The sequence below is a fragment of the Chelon labrosus genome (genome assembly GCF_963514085.1).
Source record: "Chelon labrosus genome assembly, chromosome: 8".
Lineage (NCBI taxonomy): Eukaryota > Metazoa > Chordata > Actinopteri > Mugiliformes > Mugilidae > Chelon > Chelon labrosus.
Window position 1 is genome coordinate 13826920 of NC_140358.1, and position 20904 is coordinate 13847823.

The following is a 20904-nucleotide window of genomic DNA, read 5'->3' on the forward strand; positions in this document are numbered from 1 at the left end:
CACCTTCTGAATCACATTCCTATTCACTGAATCTCTGGAGTTGAGCTCAGTATTCAGAAAGAGTAACACAGGCTTGTAATAGATCTGATAGCATACTGTGCCATTATCACTGACCTTTCTTCCTCTTCTCTTCTCTCTCCCCTTCTGTTGTTCTCTGCCCTCTGCAATCACTTAAAGGAAGCAGAGGTAAGTAAAGCCGTTGTTTTGCTAAATTGATGATGTTATTTTTGAAACACACTGCACAGCCTGCTGGCAAGCCGAGCGCTTTGCGCAGTCTGTCGGACACTTGTTTTAAGACATTGTTGGAGAGGTGGAGAGATGCTGCTGATTTAAATGCACAGCAGGTTGGGTGGCTGGCTAGATGTTGCCGTGGTGACTTTATGGGTTTAATACTCTCAGGCCAATTTTACATATTCTGCCACACACGTATTATCAGTCAGTCCAGAGGATTTTTAACTTTCATAATGAAATGAAAATAATTATCCTTATGAACTAGTCTGACAACGTGTTAGGATGGCCCGGTAGCGGTTGGATGAAAACAGGAAAACTCGAGTCCGAGATGAGGTGCAAACCAACCAAACGTTTATTTCACCCAAAAGAATGCATGACAAAACAAAAAGACTTAAAAAGAAAACATTACAAAAGAAAATTAAGCCCCTTCTGTGGCCTGAGGTCTGGGTCACAGCCCTGCCAATCATACACACACCCCCTGTCTGTGTGCACGGGCTCCCTTTTATAGGCTGCCATTAATTATGACTCGAGCCCTACCACTGAGCAGGTGAGCCCCTCCCCAGATCCCCCATACAATATTGGGTAAAATAACACAAGTAAACAAATATATATTTCCCCCAAATACCTCTACGAGTACACATCTCAAAGCCTCTTACTCAACTAACATTCACCATAACAGACCCTTACAGTTGGCAAGCATTTGCTGTCCCCCCCTCTCCAATTATCACAATGGTCTGTCCCGGGACCTTTAAGAAAGTGTTCAGACCTCCGGCGGCCTCTTTTAGGCTGAACACCTGAGGAGACAGCAAAGGTAAGAAACATTCCACCAGATTTGCTAACATACAATTATTCCCTTGAACACTACACAAGCCTTACTATGCATTTCTCTTCACAGTAGCAGCTGAGAGGCCCCAGCAAGAAAACACACAATAAAATACATTTAAACTTTCAGCTTTGCGTCTGCTTGTTCATTACATGCCATTTGGTTAAATTGAGTGCTGTTGTGTAATCAGCTATGTTCTTAGTCAAGTGATGAAGAGGACCTTCACCACACAACGTTAACGTCATACTAATGGGAAAATGTATTATTTTGCCCTGAGACAACATGGCCAACAGTCTGCAGTCATTCAAGCGTTATAATCTTCCCAAAGCAAGATAAACTTTCTGGATTGTTCCCGTTTAGCCACGAAACCAGATGCTTGGTTGTTAAGGCCTGTCTGCTTGTTTTTCCCAGAGAAGTTGGACAGGGTTGAGCTCAGGGCTCTGTCATGGCCAATAAAAAAGTCATCCACAGCAAACTGTGATAAATAAAAACTTTGGTGCTGTGCTGTGGTAAGTTTAAAACAGGAGCAAGCCCCATTGTAAACAGGTTTAATATCTATACAGTGTCAATAATTGTAGGCTTTTTGGCTTTCTCATCATTCTGGACCTGAGATTTAGCCCAAATCAAACCGAGTACAGAAGACCTGCCTTGGCAAAAATAGTAAATAATGCCTGTGAAGTATTTCCTGTTTGGTTTCCAGTTACACATACAGTCTGAAAATGATTTGTCTGAACAGAATCCTCATGTATAGAGAAGTTAGGTGTAGCCATGGGGTCTGACAAGTGAATCCAAGGTGAAAGTGGCTTAAAGTGCCACGCTAGTGATTGTCACTGATGCTGGCAAAAAAATATATATATATATCTGGCCCCAAAAGAGACTCCAGTTCCAAATTCATCAATCTCTGTCATAAGTCAATACATTTAATCCACGGGTCATTATGATTATCATTTCATTTCATCATTTCAAGTTCTCAGTCAGATCCACCCTTTGCTCCCCTCCAGCACCTCCCTCTCATCCAAATATGCTCAAAGTAAATATATAGAATAAGATGGCCATGCCCAAATCAACATACCAATGGTTAACATCACTGTGGTTGCATCAATCTTTTATATATGGTCAGAACAGGCTGATTTTAAAGTTTAAAGCACATAATCACATATATAATCACACACACACACACACACACACACACACACATATATATATATATATATATATACATACATATATTTAGAAACATAATATATGCTTTAATTAGAGTCCAGCAGAATGTCACAGACATAACACATCATTAGACTTTATAATAGGAACAGAGTAGGTGAGGTAGACATAAAGGGCTAATGAGACTCTAACTAGGTTTCATCTCGTCATTTCAAACTTTTGTGTTGGCAGGCGTCACTTATAGAACAGGGGCTGGATGAGAGGGTCATCTGTTCATTTTCTCTTGATTGTTCCATAATCTGCTTAATTTAGTCTCTTTCTCTCTGTCTCCGTCTCTCTCATTTATTCAGTGATAAAGCAGATAAATATCCTGCTGTCAGACCCAGCAGGTTTTCTCTTCCTGGTTCATATAGAGTCACCGACACGGGCTCACTGCCTGCTGACGCACATATGGTTCACTCTGGGTAATGCCTGCATAGCTGCAGACACCACCCCTGCACGTTCGTCAATGCGTAGCTAATCTTGTAAACAGACAGCATTTTAAAAATCTGTCAAATCCGGTGGCACTTTAAACGTCACCCATCTTGGATTTGGTAGCACAGTATAAACATTTCATAAATGGTGAAAGATCAACAAAGTTCACATCCCTCGCCTTCTTATCAGTCCTTAACAATAATAGGGATGGGGCTAGTAAAGTAGGATCCAAGTTTAATCTTAGTGACATAAAAGCCATCATAATAAAGAAAGCAAACTCTTTTTGGAGGAGTTGTGTTTTTTTCTCTTACATAACATGTTTTCATTCAAATTCATTTTAGGGTTAGGGTTCAGTCTTCTACACCTTTCAGATCCGCTGATTGACAACTTGTTTTCACAACAGAGTGGTCTGCTGAAATGCACTTTTCAGCTGCTTTCTATACAACAGTGTATATATCATCTATGTTTTTTTTTTTAATATTTATTTTTTATGTTTGTTTAATTGCTCTACCCAAGAGAAGATGTGACTGGGAATTGATTCTGCATGGAGCAACTGAATCAAACAGTATTTGGTTTAACAAATCCAAATCTCTTCTCTGCTGAGTTTAGCCCAGTTGTTTTGCCTCAATATTCTTGACTGATGAAGCTTTGTCTGTGACTATAGATTTTCTGAATAATGAGAAGAATCTGTGCTCTTTCCATATTGTTATGGGAACAAAAGCTACTAGAAGGCAACACAACCCAGCTCATCCACTTCCTTCGATAGCAACCACGGAGCTGCTTTCCGTTTTTTAAGGTCTACGTTGACCTTGACATTAAATGTTTACGTCCTAGTTCAGTTCCTCTTTAGAGCCTGAGACACCCTCCCCCGTGTGTCTCCTGCAAGTTTCTCTTTATATTTGTGCTCTGTTTCATAACATCAAAACAAGCCTCCAACTTTCGACGTCCTTTTCCTTTCTACTGCAGTCATCCATTTTTTACCAAGTATGAAAGAACAAAAAGTAGGGGAGAATGAGGACAGGATTTCTAAGGATGTTTGCTTCAGTATTCGGGTTGTTCTCTCCCTGGTCTACAAAATATTCCAGTGATCTTCTCTGCATGGTTATTTTATCATAACCCACTTTCTTGTGTTGTGTTTGCACTCAGGACGACTACTTCAAAAGTTGGGCCCCTGCCAAGTCTCTCGACCAAGGTAAGTTGTGCTGCTTGTTCTCAGTATTAACAGCAGAGCTCTGACACAAATTACATGCACAACTTATAGAAATGTTTATATTCGTCAAGAAATATGAAGCAGATATTGCGCTCCCCGTGACCTGTGATTTCTACACCCTCAATTAATTCAAGAGAGCAATTTTTTCTTAGCTGGAGAAAAGTACTTCACACGCAGAGGCTAATGTGACCATCATCACCGCAGGATAAAGGCTTTAAAGGTCATTTTTTTTTTCACAGTTGTTGTTCCTTTCAAGTTGTTAGTGTCCGTTTTCGAAAGCATGTGCTACCGCCGGAAACATTTTCTCTCGGTTTTGCTGAGCGCTGCGCTCTCATTCACATGCAAAACGGCATTTAAAATGACAGGGGAGACTCACAATGCAGCTGGTGAAGGACACCGTCTCGGTTGCCTCGTGGCGTGATAATGTCGTGCGCGTGGCCTGAAATGTTTTTCATTTAGTTGAAATTCAGTTTTTTGTGCAAATATATATGCACTGAGAAGCAAAGAGGATGCTGCTGCATTTTCTATTAAAAATTAAGACAAAAATAAAAGAAGAAACAAACTCTAGCAAGAATATAACATTAAACATTACATGTGGAAATGCAGCCATCTCTTTTAAAGGGAGTAAATCATGCATAGGCCTAAGCAGAATATTAAATGTATGAAATGTTATTTAGAAAATCAGAAAATCATAAGATGATTCTTTAATGACACAACTTTGCGTGCGTGTGTGTACAAATGCTGCTACTTTCTCACCATACGTGCCACTTATAGACTCACTATAACACTAATGCCAATTCTACTTTATCAATCACACTCAAGTGTGTAATGCTCTTAGACCCCAGTAACTCTTGGCTAAACTCAATTATTGCCAACACAAGCTGGCTCTCATTCACACTCTGCGTCCCGCGGTCTCACACACGCGCACGCCTGCCGAAAACCACGCACACAGATTGGGGAGGGGGAGGTTAATTGGACTGCAGTTCTCTGAACAGCGCACCCCGACTTTAAATTTTTCCTCCCGCCGAGTTTGTTCTGTTCCGTGCTGGCTTGCTTTTGCATATCTAGCACAGTAACTGTAACTCTTCAGGGAAAGACTTGCTGAGCAGGTTTATCTGGGCCAGCTCCTCGCGGATGCCGAGCCTAATGAGAACAGCCTCGCCTCAGTGCATCACATTCTGGTGTTGCTCAGTAGTTTCTCAGAGATGACTAAAAAACAAAAGGTAAGCAGAGTTCTATTCTCATAACCCGGGAGTAAATACATTAGATGATACGGGCGAATCATCTCTAGGCCGAGATCCATGAGGAGAATGGCCAGATTTAGATGCTGAAAAAATTACGTACCAGCCAAAGCTACTGCAGAGCTTTATGTCACACCACTCTCTATATATGGAAGCATTGGTTTGATTTCCTTTAGGATCAGAGGGTCAGACTTACAACTGTACACCTTTTATTTACAGTATATTTCACTGAATTAGGCCAGACACCAAAAGCAGGGTGCTTCATGTGCGACGTCGTAAGAACTTTGTTGTTCTGCCTACACACTAAAACAGGAAGACGCTCTTTCCTCACGATTACAACTTTATTTTTGTATGTGCAGTAATTTGTCCAGCCGCATCTGTCGAAACATGTCCAACAGGGCAGAAAACATTGTAAATGAATTGCTTTTTAAACTATTTTCAGAGCGAGACCTCAGCAATTATTTTGGTGAATGCTGTCTAATCATCAAAACAGATGGCGCCGGAGCAACAGAAATAAAAACCCAAGTGGAAATAATCCGTAGCTTTCCTTTATTAGCGGCGGCAGACAACAAAGATCTGTCTTTACGACTTCACAGCAGAAAGCAGAGTGATGCGAAATCGTCCACGTTTCGACACGTTTGCTCCAGCTTGACTCAAATTGTTAATGAAAGTGTTTCTTGCTACCTCAGCCTCTAAACTGCTCACATCACACTCTGCGCTCAGTTCGTGTGACTCTCTGTCATATTTTGACAGCCCATAGGGACGGGGAGAATGTGTTATCCGTGCGTTTACACAGAATCATTCCATCCGGTTTTGTGCCCATTAAATTCCACTACACAGAGCTCGGAAACATTTTTCTCCATCCTCTGTTTGCCGTGCCAGTTCTGCTGCAGCGCGGCTCCCCTGCTGCAGAGCCTGATCCAATCAAAACGCACTTTGCAGTCACTCCCGTACAAGGCTCACAGCTTGTGAGCAAGCGACAGCAAAACTATTAAGCAGCGACTAAGTAATAGGGATCGATCTGACAACATTTGCTGGTATCATGTGCCTGGATTGACTCTACGGTTGACCCCTTTGTCACCCACTCCTAACTGTTAACTTCAGCTTTTTGGCTCTAGTGTGAATCAGCATGACGGGATGTTGAAGATGAGTCATCTACTGTAAAGTTTGGGAAAGTGTTGCTTTTCATAAACAAACATGACTCAGGCTTAATCTTTAAAAGTACTACAGAGGGACATTTTTGCTCAAACCTCAAAATTTGAGTTGGCAAAATTGCGCTCTGCTTTTAGTTTTAGTTGGATAAGAACCAGAAGCATGCAGCGTGATTAAATGTTATGTAATCCGATGCGTGCGTGTGGTCAGATTGACCACAGCACTTGAGGAGGTCAATATAGCTGAAAGCAAACTGGCATCAATCGCCTACCTGCTGATTTCAGTTTGACTAATGAGTCGCAGGTCGCCCTTGGAGACTAATCAGCAGTGAGGAAGGTTGATGGAGGAAAATCCAGTCCCCTGATGAATCGCTGTTCTGCTCTGCTATTAATGCTCACCTCAGGAGCATCTAATGAATGAAATCAGCAGGATCACAAATGGCTTGTTGTTGATGCTGAGCGATCACATCCACCGATGGTAAATCTGTTTTCCAGACTTCTTGAGACTTAATGAGGTCCAGCGGTTCGTCTGTAGACATTTGGAGAGCTGAGGTCAACATGTATTCGAATCCAAAATGATCAGAAGACTTCTGAATCAGTTCCACATGGTTTCCAATACATATTTTTTTTTAATGCGGTCATCCCGAGATCTCATGATAACTCAACACAAACTTTGACCTAAACCTTTGCTCATGTTTTAGTGTGTTATGCCTTATTATTTCCCCCTTTTTCCGTGTGGCACATGAGCCCAACAACGAACAAAACTACACATTTATGCCTTCACTTAGTGTGCAATTATAGATCCTTCTCAAAAGTCATGACCGCAGTGTTGAGGGATAAACCAGGCGCTTATTTCAAGCTTTCCATACACTTATTATTAGGATAAAATATTGGTTATCTCAAGAAAACAAAGAAAAAAAAAAGGTTTGGGCATTCTAGGCTATGATCAGTTCAAGACACGCCTGAAAATACTGTACGCTCAAAAAATTTTAAGTAGTTGTTTTCTGTCTTTTCTTTCTGAACAGTATTAGTATGATGATCCTTTCTGGTGTTTTGTGAATATTTATGACTTTTCTGGGACTGTAAACAGTATTTATTCTGTCAGCCTCATACATGCATATCAAATTTAAGGTAATCCTGATTATACCTGTGCACATGCAAAGCAAGACATTTAAGTATCTTAGCTAATACAAGACATTTAATGCGATTATTAATACAGGAACACAGAGCAGCTGGCATCCAACAACATTTTATTAGGACAGACAAATAAAATGAGCAGTATAATTATAATAAACACATCTGCTTACAGATAATCTAACAATTTGAAACCAAGTTTGATTTAATTTTATTTGACGCACTACAGCTCCCATTGAGGCACCATGGTCGGCTAACTCCGGGATGTCGAACAGCCTCTGATTACACTCAAAGCACTGATGTTTTTTTTTTTAATCAACAGAAGCTTTACAGAACATGCACACTAATATAAATTTATCCAACAGTGTTATTTGTCTGCTCTGGTCTCTTTTTGCAAACTCTTAACACATGCCCAGCTCTCCTCTCAGTACTCTCAAGAGCCAGGAGGATGCTCACTTCAGAACATATCTGAGTCAAACCTATGAGGTTCTTAATCAGCTGGCATTGAGTTCACATAAGCTGTCGAAATAACCAGCGCTATCATGTTTGCTCTGTGTGGAGAGGACGTCTCTTTAGGATGCCAGCCCAAGATCATTTCACAACCAGACAAGACAAACTAACGTTTAGTTTGATCTTCCAGTTTTCAGTGCGTGTTGCTTTTGTTTGATGTCTGACCCGAACCCGATTTGACAAGCGACACAATATCATCATCTGACACTCTTTTCATTTGGATAATGTACTTGGTGGAATGATGGAGCTTGTAAGTTTAAAAAAGATGTAATATGCCACTTTTGATCGCATTGAAGATGAAGTATTTACCTCTCGAAGATGCTCCTCCACTTTGTTTGCTTGCAGAAAGTGTAGAGGCTGTTCTAATAATGAAGGTAATTGCGTAAGTGCGTAAACCAGCGCCTTTGTCATATAATGGGTTTGGTATCAATCTATAAACGCACATTTCTGCGTTGAAAAAGCAAAAGCTTGCAAGTAAATTGCTCTTGAGAGACTGAAATTGTCACAAAAACCCTGTGGAAGTTAAATTCTCCCTTTTTCCTGGCAGGCAAGTTACTAAGCCAACACAATCTGCTGCTCCTCAACAAAATATAAATATAAATCCACTTGACTATTTTTCTTTCCGTCTTTTTTCCTTAAACATAAGCCTTGTTTTTCTTTGGGATCACTTGTTCGTCTTCATACTTCGAAGCCAATCTTTTTTCCGACCACCCCTCCCCTTCCTAAGCTCGGGTATCAGTTCATCGTTTCTCCAGAGCCTATCATTATTGTTATTATTATTTCTGACGTATTGAGTTCATCAGATGCAAATTGCATAACGATGAACAATGGGTGACTGTGAGTCGACATACCACAGTGACGTCAATGCAGAATAAAAAACAACACACTGAGCCTGCAAGAAATAATTGTTTGTGCATATTTGATTAACATGTTAAGATGCATGGTTGTTATTATCACGTTTCCCATACGTGCATGTAATCACTTCTCTCTTGTATTCTATCAGCTCCTTTTACCTTGCAGGAAATCTTTATTACACTCATCAATATGCTTTCCCTTCCAGCTCCACTAATGCATTGCTTGAAATTTTTTTTTCATAAAGTTCTGTTCGACAGTGTCTCGGCAACTCCGTAATGACCTTTTCCTGTTGGGCAGTGCACACTCTGACTTGATTCAGAGCTACAAATGTCTGTGGCGGCCTTTAGTCAATTTTCTAGTGTGAAATAAATATTATTATAAATGCAATTTCAGAAGAAACATGAATAAATTATATAGTCTAATTACAAATTGATTAATGATGTCAAAAACTTCATGAAACTATCAAACGAAACGCAAATATTAAGTTGCATTACAAAAGCTGTTCATTTGGTCAAAACGCAGCGAGCGTGATATTAAAAGTTGCAAAATCTGTGTTTTAATTAGTCTGCTGAAAACCTCTTGCTGAGAGATTTCCAGAAACATTTAAATGTCACAACCCTCCTCGTTTCCCGCCCTCCATGTACAGATTGGAGCATCCTCCACGGTGCCTGGCGAGCGCGTTTCCATGGCGACAGTTCATTGACCTGCCTGTTACCAGTCACGGATGGTTAACCTGTTAGGCCTCCGTACATGTTGTGCTTCATGTGCTGAGGTCTGCAGCTCTCCAAGGAGATGAAGTTGTGTGGGTGACACTGGCCTGGGTCCCAGACAGCCCTGCTCGCCCCGTAGGTGGATTACACAGACATCTGCTGTGCTCATGTCTGGGCTCCGTGCTTTCATAGTGTGCCAGAACTGACCCAGCACTAATACACCTCCTGAAGCTAATGTCATGAAAACACATTTGGACAATTACCAACTTTTTTCAGCTTTCAACTAAGGCTGCCTCTAGAAGTTATTTTTATTATTAATTAGGATGGTGTTGAGACTTGATGGCTTTGATGAAAGTTCTGACCGCAAACAGAAAATGTTCCTGCCTGATGCTTTAAAATGTCTTGTTTTGTCTGGCTAACAGTGCAAAAGTCCAAAGATGATGACATGTATTGCAAAGGAAAGCCCCGAGTTGTTTCGTTTTGTTTTTTCCTTACCTGGGGCATCAGAAATGTTTCATAGGTGTCTCCGTGTCTTATTCCACACTTCTAGTTGTGGAGGGCTTCTTCAGCTCTGAGAAACCAGGCACTGCTGGTTGATGTAACACACAATACAAGAACAACACATTTAAAACTCCCACACACTGCAAAATACTGACAGATTTACTTGACACTTACTAGTTTAATAATCAGGAACTTATCTGGCAAGGCCACCCCTATAGTTTTAAAGACGGGATTTAAAGATGTCACTGCACTAATGGAATAACTTTAATGTACACATGAGTGAAATGTAAGACATGTAAGAAATAGGTTGTTTAGAAGTGAGTTTGTTTTCTCATTCATGTTTCTTCCGGTTTGGATATTTATTTAAGACTTTTGAAATTAGTTTAATTTATAAGGCATGACGCAGATCATTATCGGAAGACTGATCTTACCGTCCCAAGAGAAGGCCAGGGCTTCTATCGAGAAAATGCTAGAGCGGAGACCAGAGAATCTCACATTCCTCAGATCTATGTTTAAAATTGTCAAGTCAGTTTTTCCAAAGGAAGAAGCGTATGTCTGTGGGGACGTGAGAAGTAGACCACCTCGCTAAGATACTTAATTTTTTTTTTTTTGGCAAGAAAGAAATAAATAAAATTGTTGGCAGAGGTGTGGTGCATTTTTTATTTTTTATTTTTAACAGGGGAAGTCTTTTTCTTTCCAGAGAAGACACATGACATTAAACTCACAGTGGAACAAATCCCTGAAAAGCATAGAGACACTTTGGTTATTGCTTTCACTGTCCACCCACCTGTTACTGACTGCGGCAATCTGGAGTGAGAGTGACTGCCTAGTAGTCATTACAACATCCGCCGTATCCTGACAGTTACTTTTCCTCTTCCCATTTACAAGGAGGCAGAAATACCTGCTGTCAAGCAATCTCTCGCACTCACGTACGCCAACTGAACTCTATTGTTGGCTACCCGCCACAATAGAGGGTGGATCACACATTCTGTCACTTACAGTTTTTACTCCTTTAACTGAACCGCAGTAACAACCACCTCTATATTCTCCGGCCATCTTTAAACACGCTCCTCTTCTTGCATGGCTCGTCTCCATTGCTGCCTGGAGTTCAGCATCCATCCAACTAAATCCCCGATGTCCTCCGGTTCAGCTGAACTGTCTCCCAAAGTCAAACTCTGAAATTATATTTATTACTTTTCACATGTGCAATAATTTCTGCTCAGTCCCATCCGCGATGCTTGGAGAGTTGCACTGAACAGGCTTTCAAGCTCGAGCAGAGAGACAAGAGAGGAGGAAGAGTCCTTGGCAGCCGATAACAGTTGTGCTGTCAGAAAGACCAATGTTAGAATCAGTATTCTGCCTATTTGAATCTGGCTTCTTGTATATGGGCATGCCCAACAGATTTGTGAGCTTGTGATTCCAATGCATTATCCAGAGAGGGGAGTCAAAGGGAGGATTACAAATGCCAGTCAGTGCCCCATTTATCACAGCCAGTCCAGAGGAGCGCAGGAGAGTCAAGCTGGCACCAACACACAACCAACAGACACAATACAGACAACGGCAGAGAGAAGCAATCCATTGTGAATAAGTTCACGATTTTCAGGTGTTTACTATTCTTCTCTGTCCTAATTAGATTAATGAGTAAATGGTTGCTAGGGGAACCGTTTTGGCTGCGGAAATCAAACTCATTTGGGAAGCACCCTGGTTTGGCGGTGCCAGCGGCAAACAATGCCCTGAAAATCTGGAGCTTCCAAATTGCCAATCAGCCTGATTAGACATGACATTGTGTTTTCCCAGCAGAGTGTTCGTCGTCGTTATGTATTTCATCAGCTCTTTCTCCGACTCAAGCCGCTTGTCTCTCTGAAGATATGCTGTCTGTCTGCTCCCATTTCTCATCGGTCCATCGCTAATCGCTCCCAACTTTGTCACTGCCTCTTAATACATTCTCATAAAACTGTCTTTGATCTGAGCCTGCAGGAGCTAAAAGAACTAGAAAGAGGGGAAACTGATAAGAAAAGAGGCAGATAGGAAAACAAACAACTGTGAGCACCACAGGTCTCTGTATGAAATGGAGTGTAAGCTGGAGCAAGAACAAATATCTCATTTCGGCGTAATGTGCTAAGGGTTGGTAGCTCGCTCTCGGGGTGTTCTTTAGACAGTTGTTTACCGCTCTGATTTTAATGGCTTGTTGGCCACATCATAAAAAGTGACTCAATATCCACGACCCTCGGCTCAGCCCTTATCTCGCTCTTTCAGAGGGGTGAGCTCTCACATTGTCGAGCCTCAGCACATAAATGGGATTATCAGCTGAAACGCACGCGTGCATGCTACAGTGATTTCAGGCGCGCACCGTAAATTAAGCAGTCAGACACGCAGAGGTTGTAATCAATGATACCTGGAGCCCTGCTGAGATGCAAGAAAATGCACACAGTCACACCAAGGGTATTGTTAATTTAATGAACAGATAAAGCTATTCATATCAGCAAGGCAGCAGTGAAAAGTCTGTGCACCCAGGTTTGAAACGAAGGAATGCAATGGAAGACGGGATACTGGCTGAAAGAAAAGAAAGGAAAATGGTGATAAAGAAAGGGCGAATGTTGACAGAGAGGACCATGGTGTGTCACGGGGTAAAGTGAGCTATCACTGCCTTGCACCTACAGTTTACCGAGGCTGAGCCAAAACCAACAACAAACCAAAAGCACAGTAAAATTGTGAATCAATGGACTGCAGTGTGTGAATGGTGCTGAACAAGCTGTTTTCAAGGGGACATGCACTCAACAGTAGATCACATGGAGAGAGGGAAGGCTGGATGTGTGCATTTTGATTCCGCTCTGTGTGCCCAGGAACCAATAGAGTCCCCCGATGATCACTGCAAATTAGGATAAACAAACTTCAGAGGATGTGAGCAGACAGCCGTTGCTAGCGAGCAAATCAGATTGCCTACAAGAGAGATTGCCTGTAGAGAGGATAACTCAGAGATAAGAAAGTCGCCCCATAATGAGGAGAATAAAAAGGAGCGTATGGAAAAAGTGGAAGAATAATGAACAGAGGGCCTATTGACAAAAGTTACCCTAACTTTTGCCTCACACACACTTTTTTTCTGGCCATTATAGCCAGTCCACGGTCAATCCTCACTCAAAAGCCTCGCTCCGACTAACTGCAGGAGATGGATGAGTTCAGGGAGTTAATCATCTCAGGGTGTTAATGTTGCAGCCTACAGAAAGACATGACAAACTCCCTGTACCTCAGCGTTTGACTGCTTCCTCCCTGAGGCCCTGCTGCGACTGGCTTCCTTTCATGTGGGATGTTATGCCGCACCGCATGTGTGACGTTGTAATGTTTATAACTTTCAGTCGAGACAAATAATGTGCATTTTTCTGTGCAGCACCACCACCGCTTCTGGATTTTAAACATCACTTCTTGTGATTAAAAGGCCTTAAGGAAAAATCACTCGATCACAAGTTGATCTGTATTTATAGTTCTGCGTCAGATCTTAGCCATAGCCTGCGCGGTAGCCTAACTCGCACCTTTACATTTAACCACACCTCGCAGTGATGCAGTTCATGTCAGCTTTACGCATTGCCTCGTCCACATCACTCAGTGGCCGGACAAGCACAGACAATTCTGTTCAAACTATCTACTCGGACGTCTGTTTCTGCATTGCAGTGATTTACAACTTTGCAGTGTTTACAACAGTGTTGGCCACTTTCCTAGGCTTTTCGTAGCTCCGTTGTGGGAGTACAAGCCAAGCTTTAGGGAGTGAAAAACGCAGGTTGGTAGGTGTTATAGTCAAACGTTTTGGAGAAACATAATAAGCCTCAAGTTTAAAAGTGGCATTAACATGTTTTTTTTTTTTTTAATCCACACAAATCCATGAATCTAAAAATAACAAACCAAATGGAGGTTGTTCCTGGTGTCCATCCACTGAGCTCAGATGAATGCATTGATTACTCAGCTTTAAAGTTTCTAGTCGTCCAGGTCACCAACTCTGATAATGATAAGCTAAACTCAATGGACAGACAGTGTTAGGGTGTTGATGTATCCTTCCAACACAAAAAACAATATATCATGATATGCTGATCTACTGTTTTTGATGTATGAGCAATTCTTTATTATGTGTTTGTCTTTTATTATTTTTCTTTCAGAGCGAGTGGCCGAACCTGGCAGATATGGAGACCCAGGAACTAAAGCTCACCCCGGCTCAGCCAAGAAGGCAGCACAGGATGGTGAGTTTAAGTACAGTCATCAGTGTAGGGAATCCTTTTTTTTCTCTATTGATTGCTGTTTCCTGTTTCTGGAAGAGGTACAGTCAGCCCAAAGTTGGCTGACACTGAAATGATCCTGTTCTTGTTGTTAAAGATGATTTGACTGTTCTAACAACTGTGGGCTGTTGGACTACAAGGATCTCAGTTTTTCATCGACTTGTTTCGTAATAGAAAGATCCAGTGGCTGTGGCTCAGTAGGTAGAGTGGGTTGTCCATGAACCAGAGTGGTGGCGGTTTGATCCCCAGAATGTGCCACATGCCGAAGTGTCCGTGGCACTGGTGTGTGAATGTGTGAGTGCTTGTGTGAGCGAATGGGTAGATGTGTCTGTGACTGTAAAGCGCTTTGAGTACCAATAGGTAGAAAAGCGCTATATAAAAGCAAGGCCATTTACATTAGATCATTATTTATTATCAGATTTCATGGCTTATACATGCTTTGAAAGACTAATTTTCTAGAACAGTCTCGGTTCCTATGAAACAGTGGGTATAAAACACCAGTGTTTAGTAAAATTACTTCCACGGCCCGGTTTCAGATCGTGAGCAGAGATGAGATGTCAGTGTGGAGGAGAGAGATAACCAGGCTCACAGCTTGTCGTCTCAACCAGATAGATCGTGACTAATTCACACAGAGTGATCAAAGCCAGATTCCTCACTAACATGGAGTTATTTCACGGGTTAGCTTCGGTATCAAAGTGTTTGTCTGTTTGTACACGACACCATGTAACCTGACATTTAGAAAGTGGCCCAGGATAAACACGAGTTTTAGCTGATGCCTCGATGTGCTTGTGACATGCTTTTTTTTTCTGAGCATTCAAATATTTTTCCATTCTGAATCATGCCCTATTTTTATTTTTTCATCAACATTTCTTTTAATAAATTAACAATGCAGAGAAACATAAAACTGGACAATCCTTCAGTATACAACTTTATTAATTGATTCAGTGTTTGGAATGAAGAAGAAAGAAGTGTGAGCCAATGACGTGAAGGACTTTCTTCTTTATTATCTAAAATAAAGCGGGTCCTTGGTTACTACTTATTAGAAAAAAAGAGTAGAGACTTTCTCCCTCTTTCTGTCTCTCACTGAAAGCACGTGTTAAGTTATTATTTATTTATACATCGTCCTGGTGCTATTTATTTTAGAGACAAAGCTCAGAACCCTGAAAGCGTGTGCTGTTTGAAGGAGACACAGAAAAGTCTCCAGTAATGAAAGCAAATAAAGACAGATATTTAACTTAAAGCTCCATATCCGTCTACTTGCTCACAACTTTAATGCCACTATGTTTTTCTATACTACCCAAACTACCCAAAAAACAGACATCGCTTCTGGTGCCTTTAAAAGGCAAACCTTTATAACAGTGGTTGTGTGTTTGTTTGTTTTTTTTCTGAATGAATGAGGCAAAACTCCGCTAACGCAAGAGCACCCTTCTGGTGTATTCACACGACTAAAAGAATGCAGTGAAATGCGGCCCAGACCCAAATGTGGTCCGAGATCAGATCATTCAATGTGTCCTAGGTGCGTTCATACAAGTACTTTATGCAACTGGTCACTTGCAGTCAGATTCCCCAGGATGAATGCTAATGCGAGCTCTAAAGTTGGCCTTGGTTTGCCTTCTAACTTCTGATTAAGTGTGGGTGTGGCAGAGAAAATAACCACACAAAGCAAATTTTTCCGATGTGTGCCGATTTTAGCACGGCCGACAACACGGGAGCTGTCTCACCTCCACGTTACCTTTAGATTATTTTTAATGTTTTTCCCAACATAGGAACATGGGAAGTTGACTTGACTCTGAAGGCCAACAAGGGGTAAACCTTGTAGATCTGTTTGACAAAATCACCCTTTTGTGGTATCAAATGGTAGTTTACGATGCAATACTGCATGATGTTTATTCTGTGAATTATGGTCCCATTTAGAGTAAAACAATCGAGGAGGATATGTTTTTGGCTGTGGATACCTTGTGATTGACAATTTAGTAGCGTACATAGTGTCCTCAGAATCTCATTCAGATCCACGCGTCACTCCTCCATCCTCTTGTCCAAATATGGCATTGCTCCCAGAATAAACCGGAGGCATGAAAACAGTTCCCTTTCTTTTATACAGTCTATGTAGTAGCAAGTACTTTAAAAAAACAAAGTAAATAGGGCCTTTACTAAAACACGTAAAGAGTAAAGGATTCAGTCACGCTCAAAACAGCTTGTGAATAGCTATTACAAAATAGATTAATTAGTCTTTACTTGTATTCTTCTTTTATTCTGTTAGCAGTTCTAATGGAAAACACAAGGCTGATACGTTTCCAGATACAACAAGTGCTCTCGTGTCCACCCACCAAGGCAAACCCACAGTGTTTGGCAGAGCTGAGTTTTTCATCTCAAGAGCATATGCACGAGGAACATACTGAATTGAGACCCAACGAGAACGCTCATTACACTTCCACAGAAGATTAGTTCTGCCACTACAAAGATCCACATTGTGTTGGCAAATAGAAAACTAAATTGGGAACCATTTGGCAAATCAAAATGCAAATTGAAATGTGACTGATGTCGTCGGCAACGGCGCATCTTGTTCTGTTTGATGGCTAATTACAACACCCGTGACTCATGTTTTGATTTGATTTAATGTGAGATGAACAACCTGGCAACGTACAATAATCCAGTGTCAATGATCAAAAGCTCAGAAAGACCTACAAGCCATATTCTGCTGTTGAGAAAGAGAACACCTGGATAAATATTCAGTACATATTCACGTACTTCAGTCAGATATTTGAACAGAACTGAGGTGAACGTCTGGTTATTTGTAGTTATTTGCAGGTACTCTTGTTTTTTTTTTTTTAAGTCTTCTTGATGATGAAACCTGTGTCAGTTACAAAGCTTTAGCGCTATGAATCTTTTAGTTTGCAGAGAACATTCTGTGCTCTCTCTCAAAGAAACCGAAATTCAAAGATGGAAAATGAAACCTACTTTCGCCTGGCAGCGCCTTTGTTCCTAGGCAGAGTGAACAATGGCAGTAAGTTGTGAAACCCAGAAATCTTAGCAGCTCAGGTGGAAGTGGAAGTGTGCCACTTGTGTCGTTTCCTCATGTGCATCACTCTTATCCCCTTTAAATGGAGCAAAATTTGTGATTTTGTGATACAAATAATCTCAATACCTCAACTGTTCCGTGGTTTGCTTCGCGGTTTGAGTCGCAATAATCTTCCTGTGGGCATAAAGCGTTCGCCCAGGCTTTGTCTTCTTGCTACAGCATAGTCACAGTACTGGATGATTTTTATTAAAAGATAATATAATTTACACAAAATGATATGTTAACTGGTGAAAATGGTGAAACTTGGTTCATGACAACGTCGGAGTAGATGGAGGAGAAATTCAGCACTGATCTACTCTGTGCTTGCACAGAGAGCGAACACTTTAGATTAATGAATGCCACAGCCTAGGACAGCGCAAAAACATTTAATTATCTCTGACACTTGAGGGCGAGGCAAGAGGTCAGATCTGTCCGCATGTGTGTGTGTACAGGAGGAAAAAAAAAAGAGCTCACAGTGTGTCAATGAGGCAAAGAATCGTTGTGTAAGTCAAGCTTGTGGTCTTTCGCTGTGACCTCTCGTGAAGGTGATAGAGGTTGAGCTGACATGAACGTCTTGTCTGGCATTAACTCATAGTTAAGCCCATTAAGTGATCTTTTTTATATGTTTTTGTACAAGCCTATGGAAAAAAATGCTTTATGAAATTGCTAAAATAGAGGTAAAAATCCTGAGTGAATATAAGAAAAGCCTTTGTGCCGCTGCTGGCTAAATACAACATATGAATCATTAACATGTGAGTCACAAACATTTAGTCTTTTACAAAATGACCAACAGGATAGCGATGCACAATGAAATGAGATTTGCTCTGTGGCTTTAGAGATGGCGATGTTGGTCTGTTTCTTCTACAACACGTTTCATACTGTAGTATCTCAACAACTATCCAACAGATTGGTACAAATGTTTTTGCTCCTCAGAGTATGAATTCACTCTCCGGGTACTCCGGCTTCCTCCCACCGTCCAAAGACATGCTCATTAGGTTAACTGGTGATTCTAAATTGGCCGTAGGTGTGCATGTGAATGTGAATGGTTGTCTGTCTTTCTGTGTTGGCCCTGCGATGGACTGGCGACCTGTCCAGGGTGTACCCCGCCTCTCACCCGATGACAGCTGGGATAGGCTCCAGCAGATCCCCGCAACCCTTAACAGGAATAAGCGGGTATAGAAGATGAATGAATGAATGAATGAGTATGAATTCAACACATTTGATTTCCCTGACTATTACTGTGGCGTTTCCACGAGGTTCACATATGTGGGTTGTAGGGAAATGCCTCAACAACTATTAGATGTATTACTGTAAGTCATTCATTGATCACCAGCCTCAGCTGTACTTTAAGTTTGATACGATTTAGAAAACTTTAACTTTTTGCGCATTAGCCTTCGATGGCTGTGGATTCTTAATGTGTTTTCCTTCAGAATGCAAACTGGATAAACGAGGTTGGACGATGGCAAAGTAAAGGAAAATTGGAACGAATTTCCTCTGGGTGGCCTTATTGATCCCAAGGACAGTCTCTTCACGGATATGTGTATTGAATCCTTTTATAATTCTAAAAAAAATAAAGAAGACACAACTGACCTCTGCTTCCAGCCTGAAAACACCTTCAGTATTGCTGAAATATAAAGTCTTTAAATTATTACAGAGCAAAATGTGTCCAAAGCTTAAGGAGTTTGCTCTGGAGTTTGTGTTAGAGATGGGATTTGCAGCTCCTAACAGGGAGCCGGATCTTGTGAATCCGTTCCTTCAAAGAGTGATTTAAAAGACTGGCTCATTGTAATATTTATATATTTTCAAAATGCCAACCTGGGGGTAATCTGGAAATTAATTACTGGGAGGAATTACAGGGTAAGATTTGGATCAGAATCATCCAAAATATATTCTTTTGGTGGGCAACTTGACTTTGTATTACTCTGGAATGTTGATTCTAGACAAATACTATATTTATCGTGAGGGAAATCCGGCCAACCAAGAATGGAACCCAGCTCAGTTGCTAAGGAGGCAGCTAAGTTCAAAAATTAAAAAAAAAAAGAACAGCTCGCAACTGCGTCTCAGTTCCCATCATTCATTTTGAAGAGCCATCAAAAAGATTCGGTTCGTTCACGATCGTCACAACTCTAGTTTGCGTTGTCCACAGTATTACTTTAGAAGTTTAAGTAAGCCTGTGGCAATATGTTTTGAAGTGAAATCTTCTGTATACAACAGACACAGACCTGTTAGTCACAGTGAGGACATTACAACCTGGTTTAAGTGGCGGTTATCCGGAGCTTGTTTAAGCGTTTGTCTTGTTTTTAGTTTCTGCATGAACCATTGTTCTCACACTCTAAATGGCAATTTTATGCACATTTTTTATGCATCTGCTCTCTCCCCGTTCTTCATGGTGATAATTCTGGTTGTAAACCAGCTTTGTTTTGACCGTGACAATTACCAACCACCTGAAATTAATGTCTCTGGTAGGCATGTTGTCCTTAAATGCATCTTTGCTACTTCGCTTTGAAGCTGGCTTCAAAGACTGTTTGATTATTTGCTTTCATAGTGTCCTTTTTAAAATTGCTTCGCTGGCAGCAATGGCATCACAAAGCATCCTCTCACAGATATTCTCACAATAAAGTGTGAGCGTGCACCTGCGGTTGTGTGTATGATGGTTGTGTGGCTATGATGAATATTCAGCTTGTAAGCAATAGTCAATAGCCTCTCTCTCTCTCTTTCTCTCTCTGTCTCTCTCTCTCCAGATATTTTTTCTCCCATAAGCCACTGTGGTTTCTTCTCTGACATTCAAAATGGAACAGCCTGTTTATCTTCTCCATTCCTCAGCTACATCCACAATAATACGATTTGCCCGTGTTTTCAATAATTAATTTTCTGGATGGTGAATCTGATCTATCACCGCGTCCTCCCAGAGGCCCTCTCCGCTCTTTCATCCCTCCATCATTCCTCTCTGACATCCCCGGCTCTAGTGCCTCTCTCAGGACAAACAGTCAGACCCCGAGGATTGTTCACAAAGCAGAGAGAGAAAGAGATTTTAATCTCCTCCTGATCTGTTTGTCTTTTAGCTTTGTCTCACTCCGTTTCCTGTTGTTTCTCTCTAGGCCCCCCAGGTAAAAGAGAAGAAACACCTTTTTAATTAGTTTATCAAAGCCTGAAAGTGATGCTCATTTTTCTAATAACAGATACGAATGTGTCCTTGGGGAGCGGTTGTTGGAGCTGTTGTTTATTTAATTTCAGACTTGTTTATCTGCTATTAGAAAAAAAAAGTAGTTGGGGGGAGAACAATGGAGCAGGGTGTGGATACGGGCGCGCACACACCCATTCACACAGGTTACTAAAGCACCCCGTTGACCCATGTCCACCTCAGCAGCCATTTATTTTAGGTCACCATGTACCTTCTGACAGGGCTTGATGGCAATGTGGCCTCTATTATAGAGCTCTATCTTTATTATCCAATCATTGTGCTTTATTCTGGCTTTCATCCAGTATTAGAGGACACAGGAAAGTGTTTTATTTTCAATCCTATTCATCCCTTTTCTATCCTCTTTTATTGTCTCCGAAGGAGCACTGAGTTTTAAAAAATGCT

At 41.2% G+C, this 20904-nt stretch overlaps 1 protein-coding gene across 1 annotated transcript in view; it reads left to right on the top strand.

Moving 5' to 3' along the window:
- The window catches only part of spock1 (SPARC (osteonectin), cwcv and kazal like domains proteoglycan 1), a 104077-nt gene that overhangs the window by 53382 nt on the left and 29791 nt on the right, over nucleotides 1-20904 (top strand). The window contains exons 2-3 of the mRNA XM_084550238.1: nucleotides 3836-3881; nucleotides 14147-14227. Of these exons, the coding sequence (XP_084406364.1) occupies nucleotides 3836-3881; nucleotides 14147-14227 (127 nt within the window). The remainder of the gene's footprint in view (nucleotides 1-3835; nucleotides 3882-14146; nucleotides 14228-20904) is intronic.